The 27,227-nt window shown below is 52.6% G+C and overlaps 2 protein-coding genes across 4 annotated transcripts; both read right to left on the bottom strand.

The window, feature by feature from the left end:
- Nucleotides 1-2,365: 2,365 nt before the first annotated feature.
- On the bottom strand, nucleotides 2,366-4,735 carry CDK5R1 (cyclin dependent kinase 5 regulatory subunit 1). Its single transcript, XM_062507903.1, has one exon. It carries the CDS (start codon nucleotides 4,668-4,670, stop codon nucleotides 3,780-3,782), a length of 891 nt encoding a protein of 296 aa, XP_062363887.1. The 5' UTR covers nucleotides 4,671-4,735; the 3' UTR covers nucleotides 2,366-3,779.
- Nucleotides 4,736-8,456: 3,721 nt separating this feature from the next.
- PSMD11 (proteasome 26S subunit, non-ATPase 11) lies at nucleotides 8,457-26,526 on the bottom strand. 3 transcript variants are annotated; one of them, XM_062507960.1, is made up of 14 exons: nucleotides 26,419-26,526; nucleotides 24,480-24,581; nucleotides 19,476-19,600; nucleotides 17,274-17,345; nucleotides 16,907-16,964; nucleotides 14,980-15,174; nucleotides 14,338-14,482; nucleotides 14,041-14,101; nucleotides 12,395-12,457; nucleotides 11,667-11,792; nucleotides 11,101-11,136; nucleotides 9,809-9,860; nucleotides 8,848-8,990; nucleotides 8,457-8,724 (listed from the first exon to the last, which is right to left on the bottom strand). In XM_062507960.1, the coding sequence occupies exons 1-13, from the start codon at nucleotides 26,507-26,509 to the stop codon at nucleotides 8,848-8,850; spliced, it is 1,269 nt and encodes a 422-aa protein (XP_062363944.1). In that variant the 5' UTR covers nucleotides 26,510-26,526; the 3' UTR covers nucleotides 8,457-8,724. The 3 variants fall into 3 exon arrangements, with proteins under 3 accessions (XP_062363944.1, XP_062363945.1, XP_062363946.1); XM_062507961.1 differs by lacking the exon at nucleotides 26,419-26,526 and adding an exon at nucleotides 24,679-24,803; XM_062507962.1 differs by lacking the exon at nucleotides 12,395-12,457.
- Between the last annotated feature and the right edge of the window lie 701 nt (nucleotides 26,527-27,227).

Below are 27,227 nucleotides of genomic sequence, written 5' to 3'. Positions count from 1 at the left end.
ATTCACATGGAATGAAGGCTTTAAATAGCCAGTGACCTGTTCTCCATCTCACAAACCAGGCTGGAATATCAGGAAAGCACTTCCTTTGGAATTAGTCCAAAAAAAGAGTTAATAGGTACTTCCACCCTTTCTTCCCTTTCCCACATTGATTCCTCACCCCCTCTCCAATTTTCCCTTCCATATTCCTTTCTCATGTTCCTTTCCCATGTGTCAGTTTTGCAATATGATGCAGCCTCCTCTGGGGGAACCAAAGATACCCAGCTCAGGGAGTCAGGTTCTGCAGGGCCAAATGCCCACGGAGCCAGAGCCAGGCTGGGAAGGGAGGGCTGGCTTTCCCTGTCGGAGACACTCCACACTCCTCCAGCCCCTCCAGGCACATGGGGCTGGGAAGGTACATGGAGACACCTCCAGACCTGCTGCTTTCCCTCGGGAATTCATTAACCCATTGAGGCACCTTGGCTGGAGAGGGGACTTCCCAGTGCAGGGCCTCCTTTTGTTCATCCTGCATTGCTTTTTGCCTTAATTGCCCCCTCCAACGGCCTAAAGCTGGTGGGTTCCCATTGGGACCACGTGGCCTTGCAGAAATTTTTAGATGATCCACATGACTTCATGTCTGTGCCAGCACTGGGGTCAGGGAGGGCTAAAGGGACTCACAGCAGGGGTGAGTCCAGGAACCAGGGGGAGCTTTGGGGGGCCAAGCTTTGCACTATCCAACATCAACATAGCACAGCCCCAGCTGCCAGCACCTAGGCTCCTCCCTCCAAAGAGTTTTCCTGGCTCTTCCCAGCAGTGGGCTGTGAATGTTGGGCTCATCCTCCCCAGCCCAGATGACCCTGAGCTCTGTCTTGATGGAGGGATGTGGATCTTCCCAGTGGTTTATTCCCACTGTGCTGGGCACTGCTGTGGTTCCTGAGCAGCCCAGGCTGTTGGGATTGTACATTGGGATTGTCCTGGCACTGCTGGTCAGGTCAGGATTCCCAGCCCTGGAGATGGGGGGCCTGTGTGGTGACCCCACCTCGGGGTCCCATCCTGGCCAGTAACTGGGGAGCATTTGTTTGATGGAGCATTTTGGGAATTAGAGAGCCTGGAAGAGGCTTCTCACTAACATAAGGTTTCCTGAAGCCGTGCCATGGACATGGGGCAGGTCGCTGCAGCCTTGGTGTCCCACTGCCACCCCCGAGGCCGGGGGGTACACGTGTGTAGAGCACCTCTGGCTCTGCATGAACTGGGACAAGCCCACACCAGAACTCTCCCGTTCCCGCTGTCCCTGGCTGCAGCCCCAGCAGCAGCCCAGCAGCCCAGTCCAGCCCCCGGTGCCCCCTCATGGTGTGCGGTTCTGGGATGTCCGGGAGGGTTCTGTGTGTGCCAGGGGCTCTTCCAGACGCCACAGCCCCAATGCACCACCAGCGCTGGGCCAGGAGCCCCGAGCCCACCACGCTCACACACCACCCCGGGACCACCCTGGGACCACCCCGGACCCTCCAGCGCCTCCGTTCACCCCACGTCGGCTCCTCGGGAGGAGTGACACCAACGCCAAAGCCATGGGCCAGCCCCGCTCCTGCCGGGGCCGCTCCGAGGGAAGCTCCCGGCCTTGCTGTGCCTTTGGATTTGCACTTCTCGCTTTCCGTGTCCTGGTGCAAACGTCCCCCGCCGCACTAACCCCGGGCAGGTGGTGGGGGTGGGATCAGCACTTTTGTACCCTTGTCCCTCCAGAAGAATGGCCGGATGGAATTGCGATGGATGGCAACGAATTGCAGGCTTGGGAAATTTCTCCTACCATGAGATGGCAATATTGTATGTGATGAGATGTGTCTTATAAAATATATTATCTGTTCCTGCTCTGGTTTTATATATATATATATATATAAATATATATAAATATATAGAATATATATATATTCCCGGTTTTCCCATAAATTAACTAGTTCTAAATTGAAACTTCAATTCTCAGCCAGGGGCAATAATGCAATGAACATTTTTTTTTTTAATAAATCGCTGATATGTGTAAAAGAGCAGAAAAAAACCTATTATAATGGACCTGGGTTTTGTTTACAGAATTCACTGTAATAAATAATAAAAGGAAGCAATTAGTTGCATCCCACCATGGCGCAGCCCGTTCCTGCCAGCGCTGGGGCTCGGGGGTGATGATGTCCGGAGGGATCAGTGTCCCAATATCCCAATTATCCCGGTATCCCGACTTTTCCCCTCCGGCAGCTGCCGGCCCCGCCGCTCTCCCACCACGGGGTGACCCCGGCGCCGGTAACGCGATTAAAGCGGGGGCTGCGTTAAACCCTCTGTCGTCAACACAAATCCCATTGCCAGCGCCGAGGGCTGGGAGCGCAGAAAAGACTCGGCCACGAGCCGCTGCCGTGTAATGGATGGTCAGTGCATTTTTATTTAATCAGCACAGTACAAAAATAAATAAAAATAAGGGGAGGGGATTAAATTACAGGCACACTGAGCCCCATGACACAGTCGGTCGGGTTATAAACCACACATACTTACAAACACACTATACACATACATACAAAATGAGACAAATATAAATTAATAAGTAACAATACCCACCAATTTGGTCAACAAAGATCTACAGAAGAGATTGCACTAAAAAAACGTACGTACACATGTATCATTAGCAGGGTCCAATGTACAGCCATGAAGAGCTTCAAGTGAAAAATCAAAAATAAAAATAAATGGCACGTTATTTCTCCCTCTCGTTCGCCAGTTTAACGCCCGAAGGACCAGAACTAAACTAGAACTGAGCACACGGAGGAAAAAAAAACTATAAAACCCAAAAAGAAGGTCTCAGTCCCCAGGCCTGATACGGGAATACCGGCTCGAGACTGCGGTGTCAGGGTGGTGGCGGGTCTTTGTGCATGAGTGTAATTTTACAGCCATCTCTCGTTAAGGTTTTTCTTTTGATTATTATTTTTTTATGCGTTTTTTCTTTTTTTTTTTTTCCCCGAAGACACAAAATGCTCCTGTTTGCATGCGCAATACCACTGGAAAAGCAACAATGACAGAAGAAAGAAGGGTTTTTTTTTCTTTCCCCCCCGCAGGTTTGCAGTTCGTTGGGTTTGTTCTAGAAGAATTCATATAGCAGCATGTGGCGGCTCCCCTTGCTTGCACACTCAAGTAGATCCTTTACACAATACTCATGATCAGTGCACGATGGGAACAAGACATTTCACATTGATCTCATGAACAGTAGTGGTGATTCCCGTCACCCGGACCCGCTCGGGAATTCGAGTCTCTTCAAAGAAAATAAATAAAGGAGGGGGGGAGAATGAAGGAGGGGGGGGGGTGTCCCCGGCCATGCCCGCGTCTCTGTCCCGGTACTGTCGGTGAGTCCCGAGCCGGCCGGTTCAGCCGCCTCCGCTGGAGCCTTTACTGGATTTTTTTTTTTTTTCATTTTTTTCCCCCCTACCTGGGCTCTCTCTCGGTGATGCGGTGACCGGCCCCGCGGAGCCCCGCTCCGCTCCCGGGGGATATCGGCTGGGGGGGTTCTTGTCCCCCCATCCATGAATTGCTGGGATCAATCCGGTGGCGGAGCCTCAGCATCTCCGGGCCCGCAGCGTGGGGAGGGGGGGCGCGGCTGGAAAGCGACGGCGCGGGAGGGAACCGGGGATCTGCGCTCCGGTCCGGCAGCGGCCGAGCCCCCCCGTGTATCCCCAGGGGGGGCGGCGGCTCCCGCCCTTCCCCGCCGGACAAATCCCCCGGGAAGCGGCTCCGGGCCGGGCGGGCGCGGCGTGTCGGGAGGCGCGGGGGGCGGCGGGCGCTCACCGGTCGAGGCCGATGAGCAGCCGGCCCTTCTCCTCGGAGCCGCTCTCCTTCTTGAGGTCGGCGAAGACCTGGGTGAAGTAGTGCGGGTCGGCGTTGACCTGCAGCATCTTGGGGCTCATGAGGTCGATGATGGAGAGGCAGCGGTCCCAGAAGGCCTCCTTACAGCTCTCCACCAGGAAGGGCTTCAGCGGGTAGGAGATCTCGTTGCCCATGTAGGAGTAGGAGAGGTACAGGCAGGTGAGCAGCACTGCCTGCAGTTCGTGGTCGCTGGCCACCTCGGCCGAGATGACGTCCCGGCACAGCATGTAGAGGAAGACCACGTTGGCCGGCGTGATGAAGCCCTGGTCCTGCCAGCCCTGCAGCAGCAGCGAGCGGTCCACGGAGCGCAGCCAGAGCACGGGGTCGGTGGGCGAGAGATGCTTCAGGCGGTAGCAGCGGCGGCACAGGAACTCGCCGAGGCAGCGCAGCAGCTCGCTGGTGGACGCCTGCACTACGACCCGGCGCGGGGTGGCGGCGGCGGCGGCGGGCGCGGCCGGGGGCGCCTTCTGCGCCGAGGCGAGGGCGGCGGCGGCGGCGGGGGGCGGCGGGGGGGCGAATGTGGCGAGGTTGGCGCAGGAGAGCGACTTCTTCAGGTTCTCGTTGTTGAGGTGGGTCACGTTGCTCTGGTAGCCGCCGTTGGGCTGCACCTTCTTGGAGCTCTTCTTCTTGGCGGAGACGGCTGCGATGCGCTTCCACGGCAGCACCGAGATCAGCGAGTGCCGCTTCAGGCCCTTCTCCTTCGCGTTCTTGCTGTTCTGCACCGCCGTGTAGTGCCCCACCGTGGCCGCCCCCTCCTCGAACAGCGGGGCCTTCCGGTAGCTCGGCGACAGCGACAGCACCGTGCCCATGGCGCCGGCCGCCCGGCGGGCCCCCGCCGCCCGCCCCGGCCCCGGCCCCGGCCCCGGCCCCGGCCCGGCCCGGCCGGCCCCGCTCTCGCTGCTCCGCCGCCGCCGCCGCCGCCGCTCAGCGCCGCGCCCGGACCCGCCCCGCGCCGCGCGCGCTCCCGCCGGCGCAGTGCGCGCGCCCGCCGCCCCGCCCCGCCCCGACACGTGCGACCGCCAGACAGCGAAGGCCACGCCCCCTTCGTGTCCAGGGGTGGCGAAGGCCACTCCCCCCTGCGCACAGACCCCGCCTCCCGCGCGGCGGCGAACTACGGAGCCCCGCCCCCATCGGCCCTGGGTCCGCCCCCTCACGGCCTGGAATGGATTGGCCCCGCCTCCAGGGCGCCAGGCCCCGCCTCCAGGTGTTCATGAATGAGTGTCCCGCCCCCCCCCCGCGCTTGGCCCCGCCCCTCCTCGCACCGGCCCCGCTCCCCGAGCGCTGCCCGCGCTGTGGTCCCACAGCCCCCGCGGTGCCACCGAGCCCCGGGCAGGGGCCGGGCACGACACGGAGGGGAAAAAAGTAAAAAACAACGAAGATACTTTTTCTAAAAACCCCCAAATTAAGATTTAAAACCCCTCTCCACCCGGAGAGGCACCCCGGATTCGCGCCCGGGCCTCACAGCCCGCACCGCCCCCGGCCGCCCTTCGCCGCCGCTCCTCCCGCCTGGCGGTGCCTCCCCGGCTCCGGGCCGGGGGTCAGCACTCGCCCCGGAGGTACCGGGGCAATGAAATGCCCGGTACCGCGTTCTGAGGCCGGGCCGACTTTTGGGGAACGCGCCTGCAGCTCCCGTAGCCCCCGGGCCCATGGTTCTGCTTGGAGCCACCACCCCCGCCCAGCCCAGCGCCCGTGGGCCGGAACGGCATCCCGTGTTACCACCGGGACCGGCATCCCATTGCTACCGGGACCGGAGCGGCGCCGGCTCTGGCGGGAGGCCCCGGGAAGCGGCGGCCCCGCCGGGCTCTGCGCGAGCTGCAGCGACGCTCAGAGGCCGCCCCGCCGCCACCGGGGCTGCCGGGCCCAGCTCCGGCCGCGGAGACCGGACCCGCCCCCGGAGGGACCCTGTGGTTCAGGAAAGCACCTGTAGCAAGGAAAGGTCGGGCACATCCCGGCCCTGCGCTAATGACCCAAACTCGTTTAGATTCATATATACCTATCTATGCCCTTTCGCGGACCTGCGGCTGGCAATCCCGCTCCCACAGCAGGAAAAACTCGAAAAAAACCCCAAAAATCTCTCGTGAGGACAGACCTGTCCCAAAAAATCCTGCCTGTCGTTCAGAGCACATCCAACCCTCTGTGGGAGCTGTTTCTTGAGGGGTGGCCAGGACTCTTTGCAGGGCTCTCTCCTCTCAAAAGGCTTTGGAGGATTTGCTGTCCATGGGGACAGTGACAGCCCAGTCTGGGCACTATTGTCACCAAGAATTCCCTTTGTCCATTAAAACATCCACAAGCTCTAAGCAGCAATAGTCAATTTTAAGTTCAGCCTTACAAACTTTAAGCCAAAAGGGTTCAAAAACAGGCTCCATAATTTGAGGGAGCTTGGCCCTAATTTTAATATGCCTGGAGGTGCCTCAGAAAACTCCATTGTACCAACGGCAATTCCAAGGACTAGAGCTCCTTGATCCCACACAAGGCACCAAAGCTGGTGTCACCACACCAGCTGCATCATCCCTGCTCCTGGTCAGGTCCCCTCAGCCTTGATCACAGGGACCTGCCAGCCCCCCATTGTCACCTGTGTGGTCAGGATCAATTCTGTCCCCATTGGGGGATGACAGCTGGAGCTGGACACGATCCCCGGAAAGGACACACAGGACAGAAGCTGAAGGAGGGCAGGGTTAGATGGGATATTGGGAAGGAATTCTTCCCTGTGCGGGTGGGCAGGCCCTGGCACAGGGTGCCCAGAGCAGCAGTGGCTGCCCCTGGAAGTGTCCCAGGCCGGGCTGCCCAGGCCTTGGAGCAACCTGGTGATGGTGGAAGGTGTCCCTGTCCACAGCAGGGGTGGCTCTGGGTGGTGTTTTCGGTCCCTTCCAACCCAACTCCCAGCATTCTGTGACTCCATGTCCTTCTCTGCCCCAGCACCTGCCTCTGCCCATCCCTGCTTCGTGAATTAATTTCTCTTCATTCACCTACAATTAGCACCTAATTCAGCAAATCCCATCCAAATGACATATCCCAGGAGAAAATGCCACTTCAGGGGCCTCACAGTGAACTGGACAGAGATGTTGGGGAAGTATCTCAGGAATTCGAATTTTAAAAAAAGAACTATTAAAACTAGGAAGTGCACTTCCCTACTGCCTAAGATATAAGAGCAGAGTGAAACCCTTCACGTTTTCCTGCCTCTGAGGGGAGGCTTCTTTCCTGTACCACCTGGTGTCCCAGGAGTTTCAGACTTGAAAATTCAAGACATTGTTTCAATGACACCCTAAACCTCCTTCCCAGCCTTTGGAGGAATCTGGGCCCAGCCTAGTGCAGTGTGACTCTAATATGGTGTAAGATCATGCAAGGCTGGAGGGGTGACAGGCCACATTTAATCAGTTTTCAATCAGAATAATAGTGCTAATAATAATTATACATTCAGTAGCACTGGAACTTGTGCCAGAACACATCACAATCCATAAATCTTTCATGATGCTGCTTCAAATGTTCATATTTGGTGTCTCCAAAATATCATCCCCAACCATGCTTTGATGAGGGGATGATCCCACCCTTCCTTATGAAAAGGGAGAAGCTGTACCCAGCCCAGGATCTGCCCAGGCAGCTGAAGACAGGAGACAGAGGCTTTTGAAAAAAAAAATTCTTTATTGGAACTCATCTGAACATCAGATATACCTGGTGTTGGTTAGCAAGAACCGTTTGTACATTTGATATTGATGGTGCCAAAAACCCAAACAGCGACTGACTGGAGGAGATGGAAATTAAGAATAACAAAATAAAAACTTGGAGAGGTCAAAATGTGAACAGAAAAGGGGAAAAATCAGCCAGTCTAAGAGTCAGTGTGAAGGCAAAATATTTCCTGATAAAACAGAATCCTTTTACAAAATATAAATTTTGTAAGAAAAACATGGAAAGGGAAATAGAGACAGGGAAAGGAAAAATAAAGATGAGCAGGACAGAGATGCAGAAGCTTACACTGCCCAAATGGCGTTAAAACTTACTGGAAACCTCACCAGAAAATGGAACATGCTGGAATACACCGTGCTCCACCCCCCAGGACTTTGGGACGGAGGAGGCAGCTCCCCCTGGGCTACTCCAGGGGGCCAGGCTGTCCCACCTCGCGTGGGGAACCAGAGCTCAGCGCTGCTGCAGCCGCGGCACAGCTGGAGTCAGCTCCGCCGTCACCTGCTCCTCCTACCAGCACAGGTGGGGAGGGAGGAAACATTGAAAATCTAAGTCTATCTGCAAACAAGAGCATGCAAGTCAGGCTCCAGGGAAAGCTGCGCCGTTCCCTTCGCCGAGAGCGGCCGGCCAGGACTGGGGCTGCAGCCACAGCTCCGGCCCGCAGGAAATCATCGTGGAGCTGCTTTCGAGGGGGTCGGAGGCCTCGAGGATGGAAAATAAACCAGCAGTCTGTACATTTTGGGTTTGTTTGGTTCAGTACAAATGGAATCGAGTTGGCTGCTTGGACACCGCCAGCACGTCTCCGATTTCAGGGCGGAGGAGATGAAACAAACTGGTTTTGGGCACCTACTGGTAACAAAACGCTGTCCCCTGCTGAACTCTGCCGTCCCTCAGGAAGTGGAAAGCACATGTTTAGGTAGTGTAAGCCTTTTTCCTTTTATTTAGAATACCCTCTTTGTTTAAACAATATTCCCCCCCCAGATACAAAGTTCGGCCAGTAAATATTACATGGAAACTGGAACACGCATCGTCTGGAATACAAGATGCACCGGATGAGGAAGTTTAAAAACTTTCCGAGCGAAAAGTAGAACAAAGAAGAAAAAAAAAAAAGTCTCCTAACATTTTCCCAAAGGTTTCACTCTCCTGTCACACACACTCTCCAAATGACAGCTAGCAAATTCAACTCTGCAAAGAGAAAACAGAGCCACGTCACTCGACAGGAGAGGGAACGAGGCTCAGGGACACGGAGCACGGCGGGGCCTGGCAGTGACTGCGGAGCTCTACAGCCCCCAGGGAGGCCCCACTCACCTATGTCAACTTCTTGGCTTTGTTGTAGAGCGAATCCACTACTTTGCTCATGTTCTGAATCGTCTCGAGGGCAGCCTCGTAAGTTTTGTCTACAGGGGGTTCATCGAAGATGATCAGGACACCCTCGCCCTGGTCAAGGATTCCTGTGGGTACAAGCTGCTGTTAGCACTGGGATGCTCGATGGATCACAGCTTCCAGACAGCAGGAATTTAAGGATGTACCCCAGAAACACCCAATCAGCTGTACAGGGTTTGGGAAGGGCTCATGTATTGGGCTGGACTGGCTGATTTTGGCTAGGACTGCTTCAACATTACAAAAAATATACATCCCAGAGAATTGCCTGAGAAGCCATCCAGGAGGATGAGCATTCCTGCCCATTCCCTACCATCTCCCTGCCTCCTCAGGCCCTGTGCCCAGCAGGATGGCTCAGCACAGCTGGGTTATCCTGTGGCTGTGCCCAGGTGGGCTCTGTGCCCAACGTGCTGCTCCCAAGGCATTCCCTTGGCTCAGCCACATTCATAGACAACAGAACCAAGAGCACAGCTGGTTCCTTGAGAGGTTATTGGGACAGCAGCCTGCTGTGGGCCCAGCCAAGCCACACCACCACACTGGGCCATGGAGTGCCCCCACGGATCGCTCCGGACACAAACAGCTGGGAAAGGTGACCACATCGCTGGTCAGCTCCAAGAAAGAGAGCCCAGCCTGGCCAGACAGCCCACCTGGGGGTCCCACACTGTTCCTGGATGCTGTCACAGCAAGAGGCACCCAACAGCATTTCTGAAATTAACCCTTGGGTTAAGGAAGGTGGATGGAGCAGCAGGAACAGCATTCCTGACTGTCACTCCTATCAGCTGCACATCTGCTGCCTGAGCAGGACCCCCAGGTTCAGATAAGGAAGGGGAGCCCAGCCACAGCTCATGGAAACACAGGGCCATCAGAGCTGAGGGATGCAGAGACTCACCATGAAACTTCTTGTCCAAGATCATCTGTGACAGTTTCCTTTCTACCTCAGCCTGAAATTGAAACAGAAAAATTAGAAGTCTCCCAGAACACATAAAAATATGTGAATTTTACTGCTGCACGCTTGACAGCCCTGGTGGGACATGAGCACTGTTCAACAGCAGCTCCTCCTCCCTGAACGTGGCTTGGACACCACCACCTGCTCCAGATGCCTCAGGAAATTAGGGAGAAGCTGTTAATGATGAGCACCAGCATGTCCCTCATCCCACAGGTGCTAATATGTCTGTCACTTTACACAGGCTTTACCTGTGGGGGTTCTGGAACTTTCTAACTCAGTTCAGTAAGGATTCAGACAAGAGTTGGTCTAGTTTTATTTAATCCATGCAGGACCCAGCTGAGCTCCTGCCCAGCACCAGGAAGGTAGTTCCTCTCTGGGCAGAGGGGGCACAGAGCAGCTTTTACTCTGAGTATTAAGGACATGTTTAACACCATGAGCTAGTCTGCGAACAGACTGTGTGCCAGAGAAGGTTTAGGTTGGATATTAGGGAAAAGTTCTTCATGGAAAGGGTTGTCCAGCCCAGAGCAGAGGTGCAATCGCCAGATTTAACAGATGTGTGGATGTGGTACTTGGGGACATGGGTGGTTTTGGCAGTGCTGGGGGAATATTTGGACTCAATCTCAGAGGCCTTTTCCAACCTGAATGATTCAGTGATTCTGTGACCACAAAGGCTGAGCTCAGCTCAGTTCCCAATCTCTGCCCTTAATGCCAGAACACGACAACAGCACTCTGGGGTGCAACTGGCTGGGATTACAGTGGATTTTCCTAGAACTGAATCTGTCTGGGATTATCTGTAAAGCAGTTACTGCATCGTCAGTGTGACAGACGCATCCCTAATGACACCACAGGGTGATTAGCTGGATCCTGGATCTCAAGGGTCTAAGTAAAGTTCCCCTGGGAACACTCAGGGGATTAAACACAGGGCACGGGGGAAGACTGAGCTGGTCACGACAGAGCAGAGGAAAATCTGCCTCCAATAAAAAGCAAGAGCTAAAACAAGGAGTTAAACCCACGTGAGAGAGGGATCACCACAGCAAAGTCTGGAGCACAGGGAGCCTTGATGCCTCCCATGAGCTGCCTGTGTCACAGTTTAGTTCCCAAGGGGGAGATTTGCCTGGAAATGCTATGGATCTCATCTGCCACCCTTCATGTTCAGTTCCCAGTGACAAATGCCATTTAACCCCAACTCCTCTGCCCTCTGAACACATGGCACTGATTTCTAGTGAGGTTCTTACCTTTGAGAGTTTGATGAGGCTGGATATGTGTTCAATCTATAAGAAAGACCAACATTTAGGTTCTTTAGCCGCACTGTGGACATACAACACAGAGGTTTGGGGCTCTTCCATGGAACTGCTCAAGGGCCTGGAAATGCTCTGGCCAGAAAAATCTCCAGTGGCTTTCTCCACTCTGCAGCTTCAGGTCCTTCAGGTTTCACATCTGATTTTAACTAAGATGGACTGGACCCCTAACGCCATTTCACTCTGAAAGGTGAAATAATTCTTCTCCAAGACTATAGCATAACCTTGCCCTGTCAGAGGCCTTTGAAGCCAAATGCCACTTGCAGGGTTAAAAGCCAGTCACCTTGCAGGGAGCATGAAACAGGTGGAAAGGGCAATGACGCTGGAATGTTTTTCCAAAGGTCCCCTGAGCCTCCTCCTTGTAATTTTAACATGATGAACCCTGAGCTCTGAAAGTGCTGAGCAGCTCAGGGTAAGAAGTGTTTCATATGGGAACAATCCCCTCACCCCCAGCAGCAGGAACAGAGGGACCAGCCTGTCCAGGTGCTGCTGGAAACATTTACCTGTACTCTGGAGAAGGGTTCGATGACTCTGATCAGGTTCTGTTCCAATAAATTATCATAGAGCTTGGCCAGGTGAGTATTTATGATGGGGTCGTCCCTGAGCTCCACCTTGTAGTCTGTCAGAGCCTGTGGGGACATGGTGGGAGGAAATAATTCTGGTAGCAACAGCTCTTTAAGATCTGAAGATGAGATCTCCTCCCTGCCCAGCCAAGTACCATGGCCAATCCAATCCCTAACTTAGCTAAAAGCCAGCAGGCCACAACAGCCCAGCAGCCTTTCCAGTATCTTTTTATCTGCATCCTGCTAGAGCTCAGCAAGCCCCATCTCTGCTCACAGGCAGCAGAGCACGGCAGGATTGGATCCTGACATAGGAATCCTCTCCCTGAGCTCCTCAGCATTCCTGCTGAAACCAGGAAAAATTTCAGGAAAATAGACATCCATCCATGTTCACATGACATGTGAACAGCACCTAAAGGAAAACTGCTTCTGCACTGGCTCTCCAAAAAAAATAGCAAAAAACCTGAGTTCAAGCAAGTTTACCCCCCCACATACTGAAAACACAACCAGTTGATTGTTGGGGTGTATTTTTTTGATGCACTGTTGCTTTCTACCAATGTTTCCATGGTTTCCTGCTGTGGGATGTAACAGCTCCTACAACTTTCCAAACCTGGCATTTCTGACTAGTTTTTTTGCTCAGCCAGGCCCCATCTTCTGTGTCCCTGACTCACCTTTTCAAAATCTGCCAGCGACCGGTTCTTGCTGGCCTGTGCCACACATTTTAGTGCTTCTGTCTGTGGGAAAGAGAACCAAAGGATGTAATTTTTTTCAGGATTCTCCTGTCAAGGTGACTATGCCAACTGTGCAGTACCCTGGGAACATGCTTAAACAGCAAATCAGGGTTCCTTGTCACTGCCAGAGGCAGAGGGAGAGCAGCTGCTGAGGGGAGAACAAGCTGGGCAGCTGCAGGACATGACCGGAAACACCTCCAGAGGGACAAACACCCAGGTCTGACAGCACCAGCTGCAGCTTGGGAATGAGTCTGAAGCGGTCTTTAAGAGAACTGCATATTTTGGCACTTGTTTAATGAACGTGGCCATTTTGGGACTCCAACTGAGTCTCTCCCTTTCAGCACAGCCACTTCTCTGCTGAATGACAGGGGCAGGGCAGCAGCTCCTAGGGACACCCCACCATGGACACCACCAGGGATGAGTCTTCCCTACCCCATAATTGATGAAATGAAGCAAAAGTCACATCCCCAAACAAGCACATTTACACCAAACAGTGGCAATCCCAGCAGGGAACAGCAGAACAGACCCCAAGTGGGGGGACAAGGACAGCCTGGTGTTGCTGGTGCACAAGGCCCAGGCTTCTGCTGCCCTCTCTTTTGGGACTGCCCCACGCAGAGCCAGGAGCTGGACTTGATCCTTGTGGTCTTTTCCAACTCAGGAAAGGATATTCTGGGATTGCCCCCAGGGCTGCTCTCTCCCTGCTCCTCATGCCGCTTCCCAGTGGCTGTGGGAATTGCTGGACAGGGCTGGCTCAGCAGCACAGTGTGGGAACAGCCAGGATGCCTTGCTCTGGAGAGGAGCCTCCAGCTGCCACCCAGGGCAAAAGGATGAGGCAGGATTGGGGTTGCCCTTCCTGATTCAGGAGGGACATCCCCACGTCAGACCTCACCAAGCACGTTTGCTCACTGAGCTCTGTTAATTCCCAATCCCCTGTGGGCAGGAGAGCAGCAGCTCACAGCAAAGCCCAGGCTGAGCACAGCTCCTGAGGGCAGCAGGATCCCAGCCTGGCCCAGCCCCTGGCATGCCTGGAGTGTGGCCTTGCACCTTCTACAAGCACTCCTGGATTTAATTTGGGGGTGGCATTCCCAGCCTGGCACATCCACATGTCAGAATAAGCAGTGGATTTAACACCTCCCTGACTGCCTGGCTCCCACCTCACAGCCATCCAGGTCTCCTCCTGCTCAGCTGTACTGCCAGGAATGGATTCTCAGGACTGGCTACAATGAGTAACTGGCTACAATCAGTAACTCAGATTTAAACACTGCAGCAGTTGGTGAGAGCAGGGACACAAGGACCTGATGGCACCAGGCAGCTTGTAGCTGATGAAGAAAAGCAGGAAGGAGGACAAAAAAAGGAAAATTAAGCAAGTAGCCTAAATTCTCTGGTTGTGAAAAATCACTGTAAACCCCTTTGAAGGCAACTGACTTCTGGCAATGACTCATGGTAACTTAATCAGTTCTGGATCTTGTTCAGGACACTCAGGAGTGATGGGTATTTTGGTATGAAAAGAACAAAGTGTTTGACAAAAAGAATAAGCCAGCACTGAGAAAGGTAAGAGGAAGATAGAAAGGTTTAAGTTTCTATACCTGTCTTCCTGCATACCGCAGAGCAAGCTTCCCACTCACTAATGCTTGCACATCTTCTGGGCTGCATACAGAGGGAAGGGAGCAGAGCATTTATACAGGAACATGGTCAGCTTGAACCCCAGAGCACCTCAAAAATCCCCAACTTATGGCAATGTACTACAACCCAAACACCACCACATCAGGAGCATTGATCAGGTGATAAAGACACTGCTTGAGCTCAGTTCACAGTCTCATAAACAGAAAGCCCTTCCCCTGAAAATGCAGCAAGTGCTCCTCCCAGAACCATCTGCCACCTACCTGTTGAGCATGATTTTGCACAGCAACATGTATTTCAGAGCAGTGATGGCTTTGGGGTTGTCAATTGAATCATTGCCCTCAAATGCCTCATAAAAATACGAATAGGCTGTTTTCCAGTCCTTCTCTTCTGCTGCGTGGATAATACCTGGGAGAAGCACAGACAGGTTAATTCTGAGCATGACTGGGAGAGGTCAGAACAATTTGGTTATTCAGTGCTTTATATGTGACTTCAACAAAGGGAATCCTTTCCTCCTGTGCTCTCCTTGCCTCATCTCTATCAGAAAAAATACATGCTCTCTCTTATGAGGACATTTTTAGACAGACAAGTTTGGGGCACTTCAGGTAAGTGCCTCCAAACTAGGTCAGGAACAACATGTAATGGGTCAGAAACACAGTGTGAGGCTGGAACTTCAGTGCCTGGGGAGCTTATGGACCCTGAACCACTGCAGCTTTCAAAAATGGGCTCAAAACACCAGTGTCAGTAACAATGTCATTGCAGCTGATGTCACCCAAGGCAGAACTGGTGGTATCCTGAGGCCCCACCAAGCACCACTGTCCATGATTCCTTCAGAAGAAACAAGTATCAGACAACTGATGTGTCAGGACAAGTGCTGGGTGCTGTCCTTGTCCCAGAGTCCTCACCTGACTGCATGTCCAGCGCTGCCTGCAGCTTGGGGGGACAGTAGATGGCATTGGCCGTGGTACGTGCCGAGGTTAAGGCTGCTCTTGCTTTTGGCAGATTGCTCAGGGCATGGTAAGTCTTGCTCTCTAAGAGCTGCACTTCCACCAGCAGTGCCTTGTCATCCATCTTCTTCAACTCCCGAAGCAGCTGGGAGCCTGGCAGAGAGCAAGGGCAAAGCTGTGAGTGCTCTGCATCAGCATCCACACAAACCAAACCCCTGCAGGGGCCACCTGTCCTCCCCCAGCAGTCAGGGCTTTGAGGGGGGACATGAGGCTCAAACAACCTGCTCTTCCAAGAAAAAGCAGTTTTGTGTCAGAGGTGGTGTGTGGGCAGCAGGGTGTCCTGGAGGGGCTGGGCAGTTGGGATGGTCACTCTGCATCACAGAGCATTCTCAAGAAACTCCTGAGAACATGGGATGAGGAAGGAATGATTTTAACATGGGACATCTGCAGGTCAGATTAAGGAGGCAGGAAGGGACAGCCTAAGAAATGCCAAGACAAGCCGCCACATCACGGCCTTGTGAGGACAGAACGAGCCAGTCCTAGAGGAAACCTGTCCCCTTCTTTCCCCCTGAAAGAAACTTACTGAAGAGGTAACTTAGGGTGAGCAGAGATAAAAACCTCCTCCTCCCTTGCTGTGCTCAGGAGCTGATAACTAGAGCTGAAACTGCAGAACTGGGCAGAAGCAAATGGCTTCTCCCTAGAAACATCCCTGAAAGACTCTGCTTGCACCTACTCCCCATAGCCATGGACACAACCACCTCCTCAGCCACACAGGAGTGCTGTGCATAGCACTGACATCCTGATAGAGCCTCAGAGCCTGCCCCAGAGGTACAGACCTTCCCAACTCCCCAGGCTGTCCCACCACCAGCCAAGGGATTAAATTAATTAAACACAGCTTCAGAGTGTGGCCTCTGATCAATTTAAACCTGAGCTTAGGTTTACCTAGCCCTATGTTCTAATTCCACACTGAATGCCATGAACCATGAAGTCAATATTCTGATGAGATACAGGTCACCCAGGAGACTCTGGACATGACACAAGTTCGTGCCACCACACAGGCTAAGAAGTTCTGGGTCCCAGGTGAGCAGTTCAGGCTGTATCCATGCAGTTACCCCTCAGCTCTGGCAGAGCAGGCTGTGCAAACACCCCTCATCTTAAACTTCACTTAAAGCTTAAATCTCAATGACAGCTTAAGCCTCACTTAACAGCACTGCAGTCATTTGCAAAATGAGCATTTAAAAAGCACTAGGGGAGCTGTAAGAGGTCCTGTTTTACTCTGCTTTGGGGCAGAGCAGTTCACTGGTTCATTACCATAACTTGGGTGGTGCAGGGGCAAATCCTTAAAGCCTAAGACTTTGGCTAATGACACCCACAGAGGTTTTGCAATTTCCTGGTTTTACTGGGGCTGTGTTTGAGCAAATTGGAAAAAAGCTGTTTTCTCCCTTCAGCCTCTGTGGCCACAGCAGAGTATTCCAGCACACTCCAGTAGGAGCCAAGCCTGTGGCATTCAGCTGGATACAGCTCCCAAAATTATCAGCACTGAACAAATCATGAATCCCAGAGTGGTTTGGGTTAGAAGGGGCCTTAAAGCTCATCTCATTCCACTCTCAAATGGGCAGAGACACCTCCCAGTTTGCTCCAAGCCCCATCCAAACTGGCCTTAGGCCCAGGTGAGATGGGTAAAGACAGTGAAACAGCAGGAACAAAGACACCTCTAAGAGCTGTTATCACCCAGCTACAGCAAAAGGTGGCAGAACTGGACCAGCACTGAGAAATTAAGACCCAAGTCCTGCAAAACTTCTCAAGGAACATGACACAGGCAATGGCTTTCCTTGTCAGGAGTAAATGAAAAGCAAAGATTTACCACCACCTAGCGGGAGCTCACCTAGCTGCAGAGCTTCCTGGTACCTCTTGGTGTCAAAGTAGAGAGAGACCAGCCTCGCCTGGAGAACAGAAAAGGAACTGCCGTGAGGAAAGCCAGAACAGATTTGTTTTGTAAAATAAAGCTTTATATTCTTCTCTGCACCGACTTCACTACATTAATCTGTATTTGTCACATTGTGTCGTCCAGTTGTTCAAGGCCTACTGCACAGGGAGTAAACCCCTCCATTTTTAAGGAGAATTTCAGTGTAATTAATGCCCTCCCCTGACACATAAAAAGATCTGAACAGCACATATGTGCTCTACTTTTACAGGCATTAAATGTGACAAGAGGATGATGCTGCTTCACACATTTGGAATCTGGGACCTACCTCCAGAGCCTGGCGTAGGAAAGTCCTCTTCTCTGATTTGGCCCATTCAATACACTCTAAACACAAGTCAACCTCAAAGGGAGCAGAAAGAAATCAGTCAATTCTAGACATTTTCTTTGTCAGTGCCCACCCCAAATGCCTCCCAAAGACACCAGAGGTGTTAAATGGAGGCATTTGGGGTAGGCACTAACACTTTCCCAGAGTTTAAACCCACAGTCATGGTGTATTTTCAATAAAGAAAAATAAACTTAATGTGCTTTAGGGCCTAGATAGATCATGTAATCTGTATAAAGCAGCAGAGGTGCTGGGCTCTGCTCTGGGAGCCTCATCCACCATTTCAAAGTACAGCAAAGAAACTCAGAATCTTCCCATATTTTTCAGGCTGAGACTCCCTCAATGGATAAAGCAGAACTTCTCCATCTCAATCAGATATTACTGTATCTTATCTGGCCAAAAATACACAGTAAATCATCCTGTAGTGCCAAGTTCAGGAATGCCTCTTCCCAAAACCTCTGGATTGCAGCTCAACAATGCAGGCCCTGTCAGCTCCTTCTCACTGCTTATTAAATGTGAACATTTTATGAAAAGCCATTATGAAGTTTCAATTTATTACAGGGTGATAGCTGGAGCATTAGGAGCTGGAGAAATCTCCGATTTCACTGCTTTACTGGGCTCCTGGGAGCATTCTGGATGTGAGCTGCCCTGAGGAAGCAGACAATCCTCAGAACATTTCTGAAAGCATTTTAGACTGCTGCATCAAGGACCTCACAGGCTGATGTCATCCCTCCTTAAGGTTTTGTGTTTGGCTTCAGAATAAATATGCTCTGAACCAACTATTTTGACTGACTTTTCATTATTTCCATCACCATTACTCCAACCTGTTCTCCCTTTGCAACTGCACCCAAATACTGTCCTTTACACCAAATCACCTTGAGAAAAGTTCATTTTCTTCTAACACTTTTAGTTCTCCCTTCTCACCTGCACATCCCACCCCATTTCCCCTGACCTCACCTGTTAAAGCAAGAGGGGAAAAACATTCTGTCACTATCCATCACCCATAAGCCACAAGGACTGAACAACAAACAAGGGACACTGGCTGGGTTACCTGCACTAGAGGATGGATGACAGGTCTAATTTGGCTAATGAGAATATTACCTGCTCCTCAGCATGGCTGAACCTCTCCAGCCTGCAATCTGCCAGTCCCCGAGTACAGATTTCATGTGGGTTCTGTTCCTAACCTGCTGCTCAGACCCTTCTTGTGCTAGCCTTGGTGTGCCAGCACAACCCTCTGCAGGGCAGCACAGCCTGGAAGCCCTCCCAAGGTGCTCCTGTTCTTATCCCACTCCCAAAAAAAACAGTAATTGGGGTAAAAAAATAAAAACTAATGCAACTGTATCCTATGGAGCTGATGGGAATGAAGTGAGTCCTAACTGGCACTATCTTAGACTGCCTCAGGTTTTCTGGTGGGGGAGCTCATCCACTGAAGCAGCTGACACCTGGTAGGTGCAAAACCCTTTCCACTCCTGCTTCAGGAGTACCTTTTGTCTCTGTGCAGTAAAATACCCCGTGACCACGTGCAATCCTGACCAGCTCCTGGACAACCCCTGAGCAGTGGCTCCTCCAGTTCTGCACCATCCCACACCACAGCCACCATGCCTGCTCCAAGCTCCCCAGGAACACATTCCCAACACTGATCACACTACAAAATACTCCCAATGCTGCACCTACAATCACTGATGTTGGAAAAGCCCTCTGAAGTCATTGAGCCCAACCATTCCCTAGTACTGCCAAGGCCACCACTGACTCATGTCCCCAAGTGCCACATCTGCACAGCTTTTAAACCTTTCCAGGCATGGGGACTCCACCACTGCCAGGGCTGTACAACCTTGTAAACTTGTATTAAAGTTGTAAAGCAATTTCCCCTAATATCCAATCTAAACCTCCCCTGGCACAACCTGAGGAAACAACATGAATCTAAGACAAATGCCCATGGTGAGAGTCACTCCTAACCTGCAGCAGGCAGAGGCTTGCAGAAAAACATGGTTATGAATTCAATTATCTGATGATTTATTTATAAAATACATCCAAATGCATTAAAAGTCTGCTTCCTGACATGAATAATTCTTCAGTGAGAAGCAAACTAGGTCAAGTAATGGTGTTGCAGGCTTTTGAGGAACTGCCTGGTGCTGAGTGCAGCCTCACCTCCTGTCCTGTGGCTGCCTCCATGTCCAGGAAGAGGTCAAGCAGGGACCGGACCAAGCGCGCGGCCTTGGCTTTGCTGATGGAGTTCAAGAAGGGCCGGACGTACTTCAGGAGTCCTCCCAGCTCTGCAAAATCCCCAAAACATGAAACACAACCCCTCAGCCAGGAGTTGCACCACATTACACATTTCAGCAGGATTTGTCACACCAAACATTTCCCAGGTGGTTTTTCAGCATCGTCCACAGAACAGAGGAAAAAATGCCACTTGCAGGGCAGCCCTGAAGCAAACAAGGGACTGCACAGGGGACTGGGGGCTCCAGCCTCACCACAGCACTGCCTGTCACTGCAGCTCCCCAGTTAGCACCAGCTGCAACTGCCTCAGGCATGCTTTAAAATGTAAGGATCTGCTAAACTCTTTGAGATTTTTCTATAAAATGAGGGATGAAGTTTATAATTTAAATGTATTTTTATTAACTCACAGTTTCATGCTTTAATCTGCCCCACCTAGCCAAGCCCAGGATGTTGGATCCACCTTGTGCTCTACCACTGGAAAATTATATTTCTTAACACTCCAACTCTACCTTTACCGGATCAGTTCTGACCTCACTTAACTACATTTCTGCTTCTAAGTCTCCTCATTAATTCACAGTTATACAATGTGTCTTTATAAGAGATGGGAAAAGGAAATTACTTTGTTTTTAATGGAGAAACACTGGAGTGACATTCCCGGGGAGCAGAGGAATGTGGCAGTCACAGCACAGCAGCTCCAGCACTCAGAGCCACTCAGGAATGTTGGACTTGGTGGAACTGCAGAGCACAAGTGAAAAGTCTCCTACAACAAACACCACGCGGTTTTGGGGAGGGCCTGGCCAGGGCTGCTCCCAGTTTGGGAAGATGATCCTGCAAAGGGACAGGGTTCAGTGCTGACTCATCAGAACCAGGGCTGCACACTGAAATCACAGCTCACTGCCCAAGATTTCCAAGTCTCACCCAAATATCAGGTGGATCACACATTACTGTGTTTACAAGATTCCACAGAAAAGAAAAATAAAAACAAAGCTGGTAATGACTAATTTAGAAATCTTCTACACCAAACTAGTACAGAATCAAAACCAAAATAAGAGATTAGTCTAATTATATTTCAATTAGTATATGGAGGAGTATCAGGAGAATTTCAGTTTGGAAGGATTCCAATAAAAACAAATGTAAACAAGAGTTCTTCTGTACTTCATTTAGCAGTAATGCTAAAGAATGCTAATGCTAATTGCTACAACAACATCTAATCAATATCTAAAAACTATTCTTCATATTTTTTACTTTTTAAAAAATCTATTTACTTTAAGTTTAATCAAGCCTGATACACCTAATTTATCACACATTCACTTTTTCCCAATCACTCATAGTGATCATAGAATCCCATGATGGGTTGGGTGGAACCATAAAGCCCAACCAGTGCCACCCCCTGCCACGGTCAGGGACACCTTCCACTGTCCCAGGGTGCTCCAAGCCCCATCCAACCTGGTTTTGGTTGGAAGCATCCAAATTCTAGGGATCCAGGCGCAGCCACAGCTGCTCTGGGCACCCAGTAGGAAGCCATTCCCTGTGTCCTGACCCTCCAGGCCCTTGTCCAAGTCCCTCTCCAGCTCCTGGAGCCCCTAAAGGCACTGGAAGGTTTCCAAACATCTCAAAGTGCACATTTATAACAGAATTTATCTAGAGTGGGATCCTCAGCTTCATTTCCCAAACTGCAGTGCAGTAGATCCTGACCCCAGCAAACCACCTGGACTCAGTACAAGAACACCACAGGATGCTCTGACTGTCACACCTGCTTCCATAAAAGTTTGATTTCTTCTCTGCCACAGCATGATCACGCAGCTTTTTCTATACTTAAGTCCAGCTACTTCAATAACCTGCAGGCTGATGGTCTTTACTCCACAAGGAACCTGCTGCTCCATGACTTTTCCCACACCATCCTGCTCTGGGGTCCATTTAATCTCCAGTACAACTAACTCCTGATGCAAATCCCAATCATTTCAATCCAAGGAAAATGCTCTGGTCTCATACACAGCAAACAACCACAGACAATCCAACACATCCTTCCAAAGTATCAGTTCTGCACAGAGGTCCTCTACAGCACCTCGGTGGGAGCAGGGAAAGGTGGGCTCTGGATCTCTGGATCTGTCTATTGAGGCTCTCCAAGATCCATCAGCTCTCAAGCACTACCAGGAACTCTCCTCCTGTGCATCCCTGAGCTCCACCAGCTCCTCACGACCAGTGCAATCAGTTCCCACAGGAACTTCAGAACAAAGGGAAACTCCAGTGGAACACAGTGTATTGTTTATCATCCCACTCACAGGCTCCAGAGCTGTCCCAGAACCCCAGAAAGCAGATCCCGAGTCAACAGCTGGAATGCAGCTGTGCATTCTGTAAATTCCACATTCAGCCATGCAGGCTCAAAGTTCCCATAGAAATTTGTCTCTCCTACCATTGTAACCATCAACTATTTTTAGGATTTTATTTTTCTAAAGAAAATGCAATGCCTGGTAAAGGGGTAGGATTGACAGCTCTGCAGGAGTGATGAGCAGCAGCTCTGGAAAATGAAGCCTGCAGCTCATCCTCAGGGAAGTGCTTCCACCAGATAACACTCCACATATCCAAAATCCCAATCCAAGTTGTTCCAACCCTATAGTGCTATGAAATGCTACAAAAATCTGGAACTGTCATAAAGAAAAGTAATCAATCTTCAAGTTTATCTCCCTAATAAAAATTAAGAATTGAAGCGGTTGCTCATATTATTGTTATTTTTGTAAACAAAGGCTGCAGTTCATTAGAGTCACAGAATAGTCTGGATTGGAAGGGACCTAAAATACCACCCAGTGTCACCCTGTCTTGGGCAGGGACACCTTCCACTGTCACAGGTTTTTCCAAGCCCCAGTGTCCAACCTGGCCTTGGACACTTTCAAGGATCCAAGGGCAGTCACTACTTCTCTGGGCAACCTGTGCCAGGGCCTCCCCACCCTCACAGGGAACAATTCCTTCCCAATATCCACTTCCAGGGACAGTACAGCCACCACCTCTTTGGGCACTGGGATATCTCAAATATGCCCAAGAACTTCCACTGGCTAAAACCAAGCCCTGTACAGTGAAAGCCACAGGACGAAATCCCAGTGTCTGCCCAGCTCTAGGGTCTCTGAGAGCAGCTGTACTTGGTGATGGTGCTACAGTCCCTAACTTGTCACTCCTACCCAGAAATTTGACAGGAGGGGAAGGGACAGAGCCCTTCCCCCAGCTCCAGCACCACCCCATGCCAGGGTACCCTTTCCTTCATGTCCCAGCTCCACAACTCCAGAAAACACCTCCAGATCCTGCTGATCTCCCTCTAAGGTGCACACACACACCTGCCTTCTGAACAAGTCCATTTTCTTCCCTCCAGAGCACACTCACTCTGCAGTTTTAGCGGTACCTTTAATAGACCACAAACACATTCCATGTTTGCCTCCTCACAACCCCGAGTTTGATGAGTTAACAGTGTTATTTTGAATTCCTCAGCCTTTCCCTCAAAAGAAAATAAATCGATCAATTACCACCCTCTGGGAAAACCCTGGAGCTCTTTTTCCTTGTACCGAACTTCAGCTTAAACTCAACACTACCCCAAGCTCTGCAGAGGTGAGGAGGCCACAAGAACTCTGCCCTCAGCTCAGCAGCACATCCACACCAACCTGAAGAGACTCTGATTTCCCTGTTTTTACCCAAACACACACATCTCCCCTGCTGCAGGGTCCAGCCATGTTTGGTGATCTCTGGTGAGCAAACTCCAGGGTGCAAAGGGCACTGGCACAGCACAGACATCCCCACTGAGCTCCCTGACTTCAGCCAGGAAAGGGGCACTTGCACAGCAGCTTCCCCTGTCCTGCAGGAGTGGGTGAAACCTGGGCTGGAAGGGTTTGTTTTTCCCAGGGACCCTAAAAGCAGTCCCCGGCAGGAATCAGAGGTGGACACCTATGTGAGGTGACAAGAACAGCACCTTTGCTTCCAGCACTCTCTCAAGGCCAGACAGTGGATGACTGGATCCAGCCCTGTCCAACAGCAATCCACACTGGGAGCAGGGGCTGGAATGCTCATTCCAGCACATGTGATATGGGCAGAGCAGTGACATGACCCAGCCCAACAGGAGTTTCCCAAGCCCAGTGACACACCAAGGGACATTTCACAACAGATACAAACTGTGGCCTGGACACGTGCTGAGCCCTCACAGAACTTTCCATGAGTTACTCCAAAGTTAGGCCTGGTGTCCCAACACTTCCAGTGTGATTGAACCTTCTGCTGGTTGCTTTCCCCACCCCATGCCAGACTTTCAAGAAAACATTTTCCACTGCCCAGGGCTGCAGCACAACCACAGAACATTCTGGGTACAGACACAGAGTGTCCTGAAATGCTCCAGGAGAAAGGCACAGCACAGCTCAAAACTGCTAAGTGCAAAACAAGCAACTGCTGCCTCAAGCTCTCCAAGGAACAGGAGACAGGAACAGACTCAAAATCATCACTGAACAGACAACTCGATTCCATCCCTGTCTCCTCACACACAATAGAGAGACTGTCCCATGCAGAGCTGGATAGGGGCTGCTGATGTAATGATCCAGCAGATAAATCAATTGATTGTGACAGGAGCTGCTGGTGAGAAAGTATTCTATGGGACAAATTTCCCCATTTGAAACCAACCAGGAGACATCTCTCATCTCCAACGTAACAACTTAGCAAAACTTTAGTCACTCATATTGAAGCAGCCCCACGTCAGAGGGCCACAAACTGAACTGTGCATTGTTTGGAACATTGGGTCAAGCAACAACAGATTAATATTTATGTTCCTTATTTGGTTTTTAGTTTCTCTGAGAGAACGTTTCCTGCCAAAAGCTGTTTTTCCAGCCATCCCACTAAGTAATGAGACTAAATCCATTGGCTGCAGGATGTCCTGCCTGTTACCTCAATTCCTGATTTCAGGCTCACCTTCTGCCTGCCCAGTCTTGGCGAGCAGTGACCCCAGCTCCAGGATGCTCTGCTCTTTGACTTGCACCGCTTCCTCATCGTTTTCCTGGACATCACGTTTCACTGGGAAGAAAAAGAGCAGGAAAGTAGCATTTAGTGGTGTTTCAGGTAGAAGACCATCACTACTGGTCAGCTCCTGGAGAGGTGCCCAAAGCAGTACCTGCTTCAACAGGCACCACGGAATTCAGCATGGCCCAAGAGGTCTGGGAAGTTTAAATCCAGTGCAGGGAAGTTTGCAGTACTTTGTGCTTCACAGGAGCTTTACCAGCCCACAGACCCTCCCTGCTCACTTCATCTCTAGGTCTGAACAATCTCAGCTTGTCCAGCTGTGCATGTCACTTACAAACAGCACCACAGACCAGACCACACCAGAGCCACAGAACCAAGTGTGAGATATTTAACGGCATTTCTGGGGTTGGATACTCCACTCCGGGATTGCTGATGTTGCTGCTTTGTATATTAAGCTGAGATCCCTTGGACAAAATGCAGCACAACATCAGCAAAGTGAGGTGGGGACATCCCTCCCCACTCTGGTGTCCCACCCACTGCCAGTGCCGAGTCCCGGCAGTGCTATCACCCACTGCTCCAGGGAGTGACTCTGCTCTGAGGCAGATAAAACGACAAATTACAGCCAGCAGCATAACCCAAGTGTGCACAGCATCAGTTCCATGCGAGTTATTCAGCACACAGTGCCCTTCCTTCCCTCCACCACCCCCAGCGCAGGGAGCTCCTCCAACTTCCACATAAACAGAGCCAAAATCCTGGCTCTAGGGAACTGAAACTGTGGCTCCCATCCCCTATAATTCCCAACCAAAAGTGAGGGAACTTCACTCTCAAGAAGAAAAGCATCACAGCAAGGTTGTCTGGGCCACTCCTGATCCTCCCAACCCACAAGGGCTGTGAGTCTTGACTGAGCCTGACCCGCAGAGAGCTGCACCCCCTACTGAATAAACAGCAAAACACTGTGGGACAAACAATTCTAACAGTCCTGACAGCACCTCCAAAGTCTAACAGGGACACTTGGAAAACTTTTCCCAACACAGCAGGGTGACTGCAGGTCACAGCATCTCTGCAGAGGTCACCACACAGCACAAGAATCAATAACTTCTAGTTTAAACACCAGTTTCGAGGGCCGCACGCCCCAGACCAGGCGAGGGGCCCACACCACCTCCAAACACCCCAGAGCACCGACACTTCCCAAAGGAGGAGCCAAAAGGGGTCCGTGCTGCGACCAGCACCCGGCTGGGACACGCAGAAGCGAAGCCCGAGGGAACGTCTCCAGCGAGGAGTGGAGCTCGGCCGCGGCACCGGGAAGCCGCCCCCGGCTCCGTGCGAGCAGCGCTGGGAGAGCGAGTCAGCACTAGCGGAATGTCAGCGCTGAGGGAGGAAACATCGCTGCCGGCAGAGCACTCCCGGCCTTGGGCACGGCCGGACCGAGCCGTGAAACCGCGCCGCAAACACGCCGCGAACCCCCGCGACCCAAAGTGCCGCGACATCCCGCCGGTACCGGGACTGCTACAGCCCCGCCGGGGCCCCGCACACGCCGATCCGGGATCTCGAGCTGGCGGGTTCATTCCAGCCGGACGGGGAGGAGCGGCCGACCCAGCTCCGGGACTACTCTGAGCGGCTTCGCGGACGCGCACCGGGCACCGACCCCGCCGCCGGGCTCCCGGAGCGCGACCTCCGCTCTGTCCCGCAACGACGGCTCCTGCCTCCCGTGTCCCCACGCGCGGGGGCCGCCGCCGGTGCCGTCCTGGCGCGGGGCAGCGCCGCGGGGCCGGGCCCAGGCCGCGCTCCCGCCCGGCGCGCACGGTGAGTCAGCAGCGGCGGCGGCGCGGGGCTCTGCGCGACGCGGGCGGCGGCGGGGGACGGGCGGCGCGGGCAGCGAGCTGGCGCTCACCGATGGAGTGCAGGATGCCGATGGAGGCCTCGCGGTCCGTGGAGAGCAGGGACTGCGCGCGCTGCAGCTCCAGCACCGCCGCCGCCGCCATCTTGCCGCTCCTCCGCCTCGCCGCCAGCACGGAAGCGGCGCCGCGGCCACGCCCCTTCCGCGCGCGCGGCATTGTGGGAACTGCAGTCCCGGCGCGAGGGCGACGGAAAGGGCGGGGCCTGTGAATGGGCGGGACTTTTGGGGCGGGGCCTACTGCACAACGCATGCGCTGAGGGCAAACGGGAGTGGTCTGCGGGGGCAGGGAAAGGGGCGTAGTCTGATTAACGATTTTGGTTGCCAGGTGGGCGTGGGAGGGGGCGTGGTCTGGTTGGGGAGAGCGGAAAAGCAGCTGAGACCTGTTGAGGGGCGGGGCTTTGGGCGGGGCCTGCGCAGGGCACAGCGATTGGATTGGGGCGTGGTCTGAGGTGGGGACGTGGCTCTGCCCAGGGGGCGTGGCGGTCAAAGGGCGCGAGGGTCGTGGAGGGGGCGTGGTCAGTGGAGGGGCGGGCCTTGAAATAGGCGGGAAGTCGCCGGCAACGTGGGCGTGGTCTATTGGAAGGTTGTCGTCATTTATGGGCGTGGTCCCTGAATGGACGTGGTCAATTGGGGCGTGGCCGCGGGTCTCTCGTGGGACCCGCGTCCCCGGGAGGGACAAGGGACACGGGGTCTAGGGGCCCCAAGCGGGACCTGTGCGGGGGTCCTGGGTACCCGGAGAGCCCTTGGGGCTGGGAGGAGGCGTGGGGGGGGGGTCTCACCCTGAACATTCCCCAGCTGTGGAT

Source organism: Cinclus cinclus, chromosome 24, assembly GCF_963662255.1.
Source record: "Cinclus cinclus chromosome 24, bCinCin1.1, whole genome shotgun sequence".
In the NCBI taxonomy this organism is placed as follows: Eukaryota; Metazoa; Chordata; class Aves; order Passeriformes; family Cinclidae; genus Cinclus; species Cinclus cinclus.
Note: the sequence above shows the minus strand (reverse complement) of the source record. Positions and strands in the feature narration are given on the sequence as shown.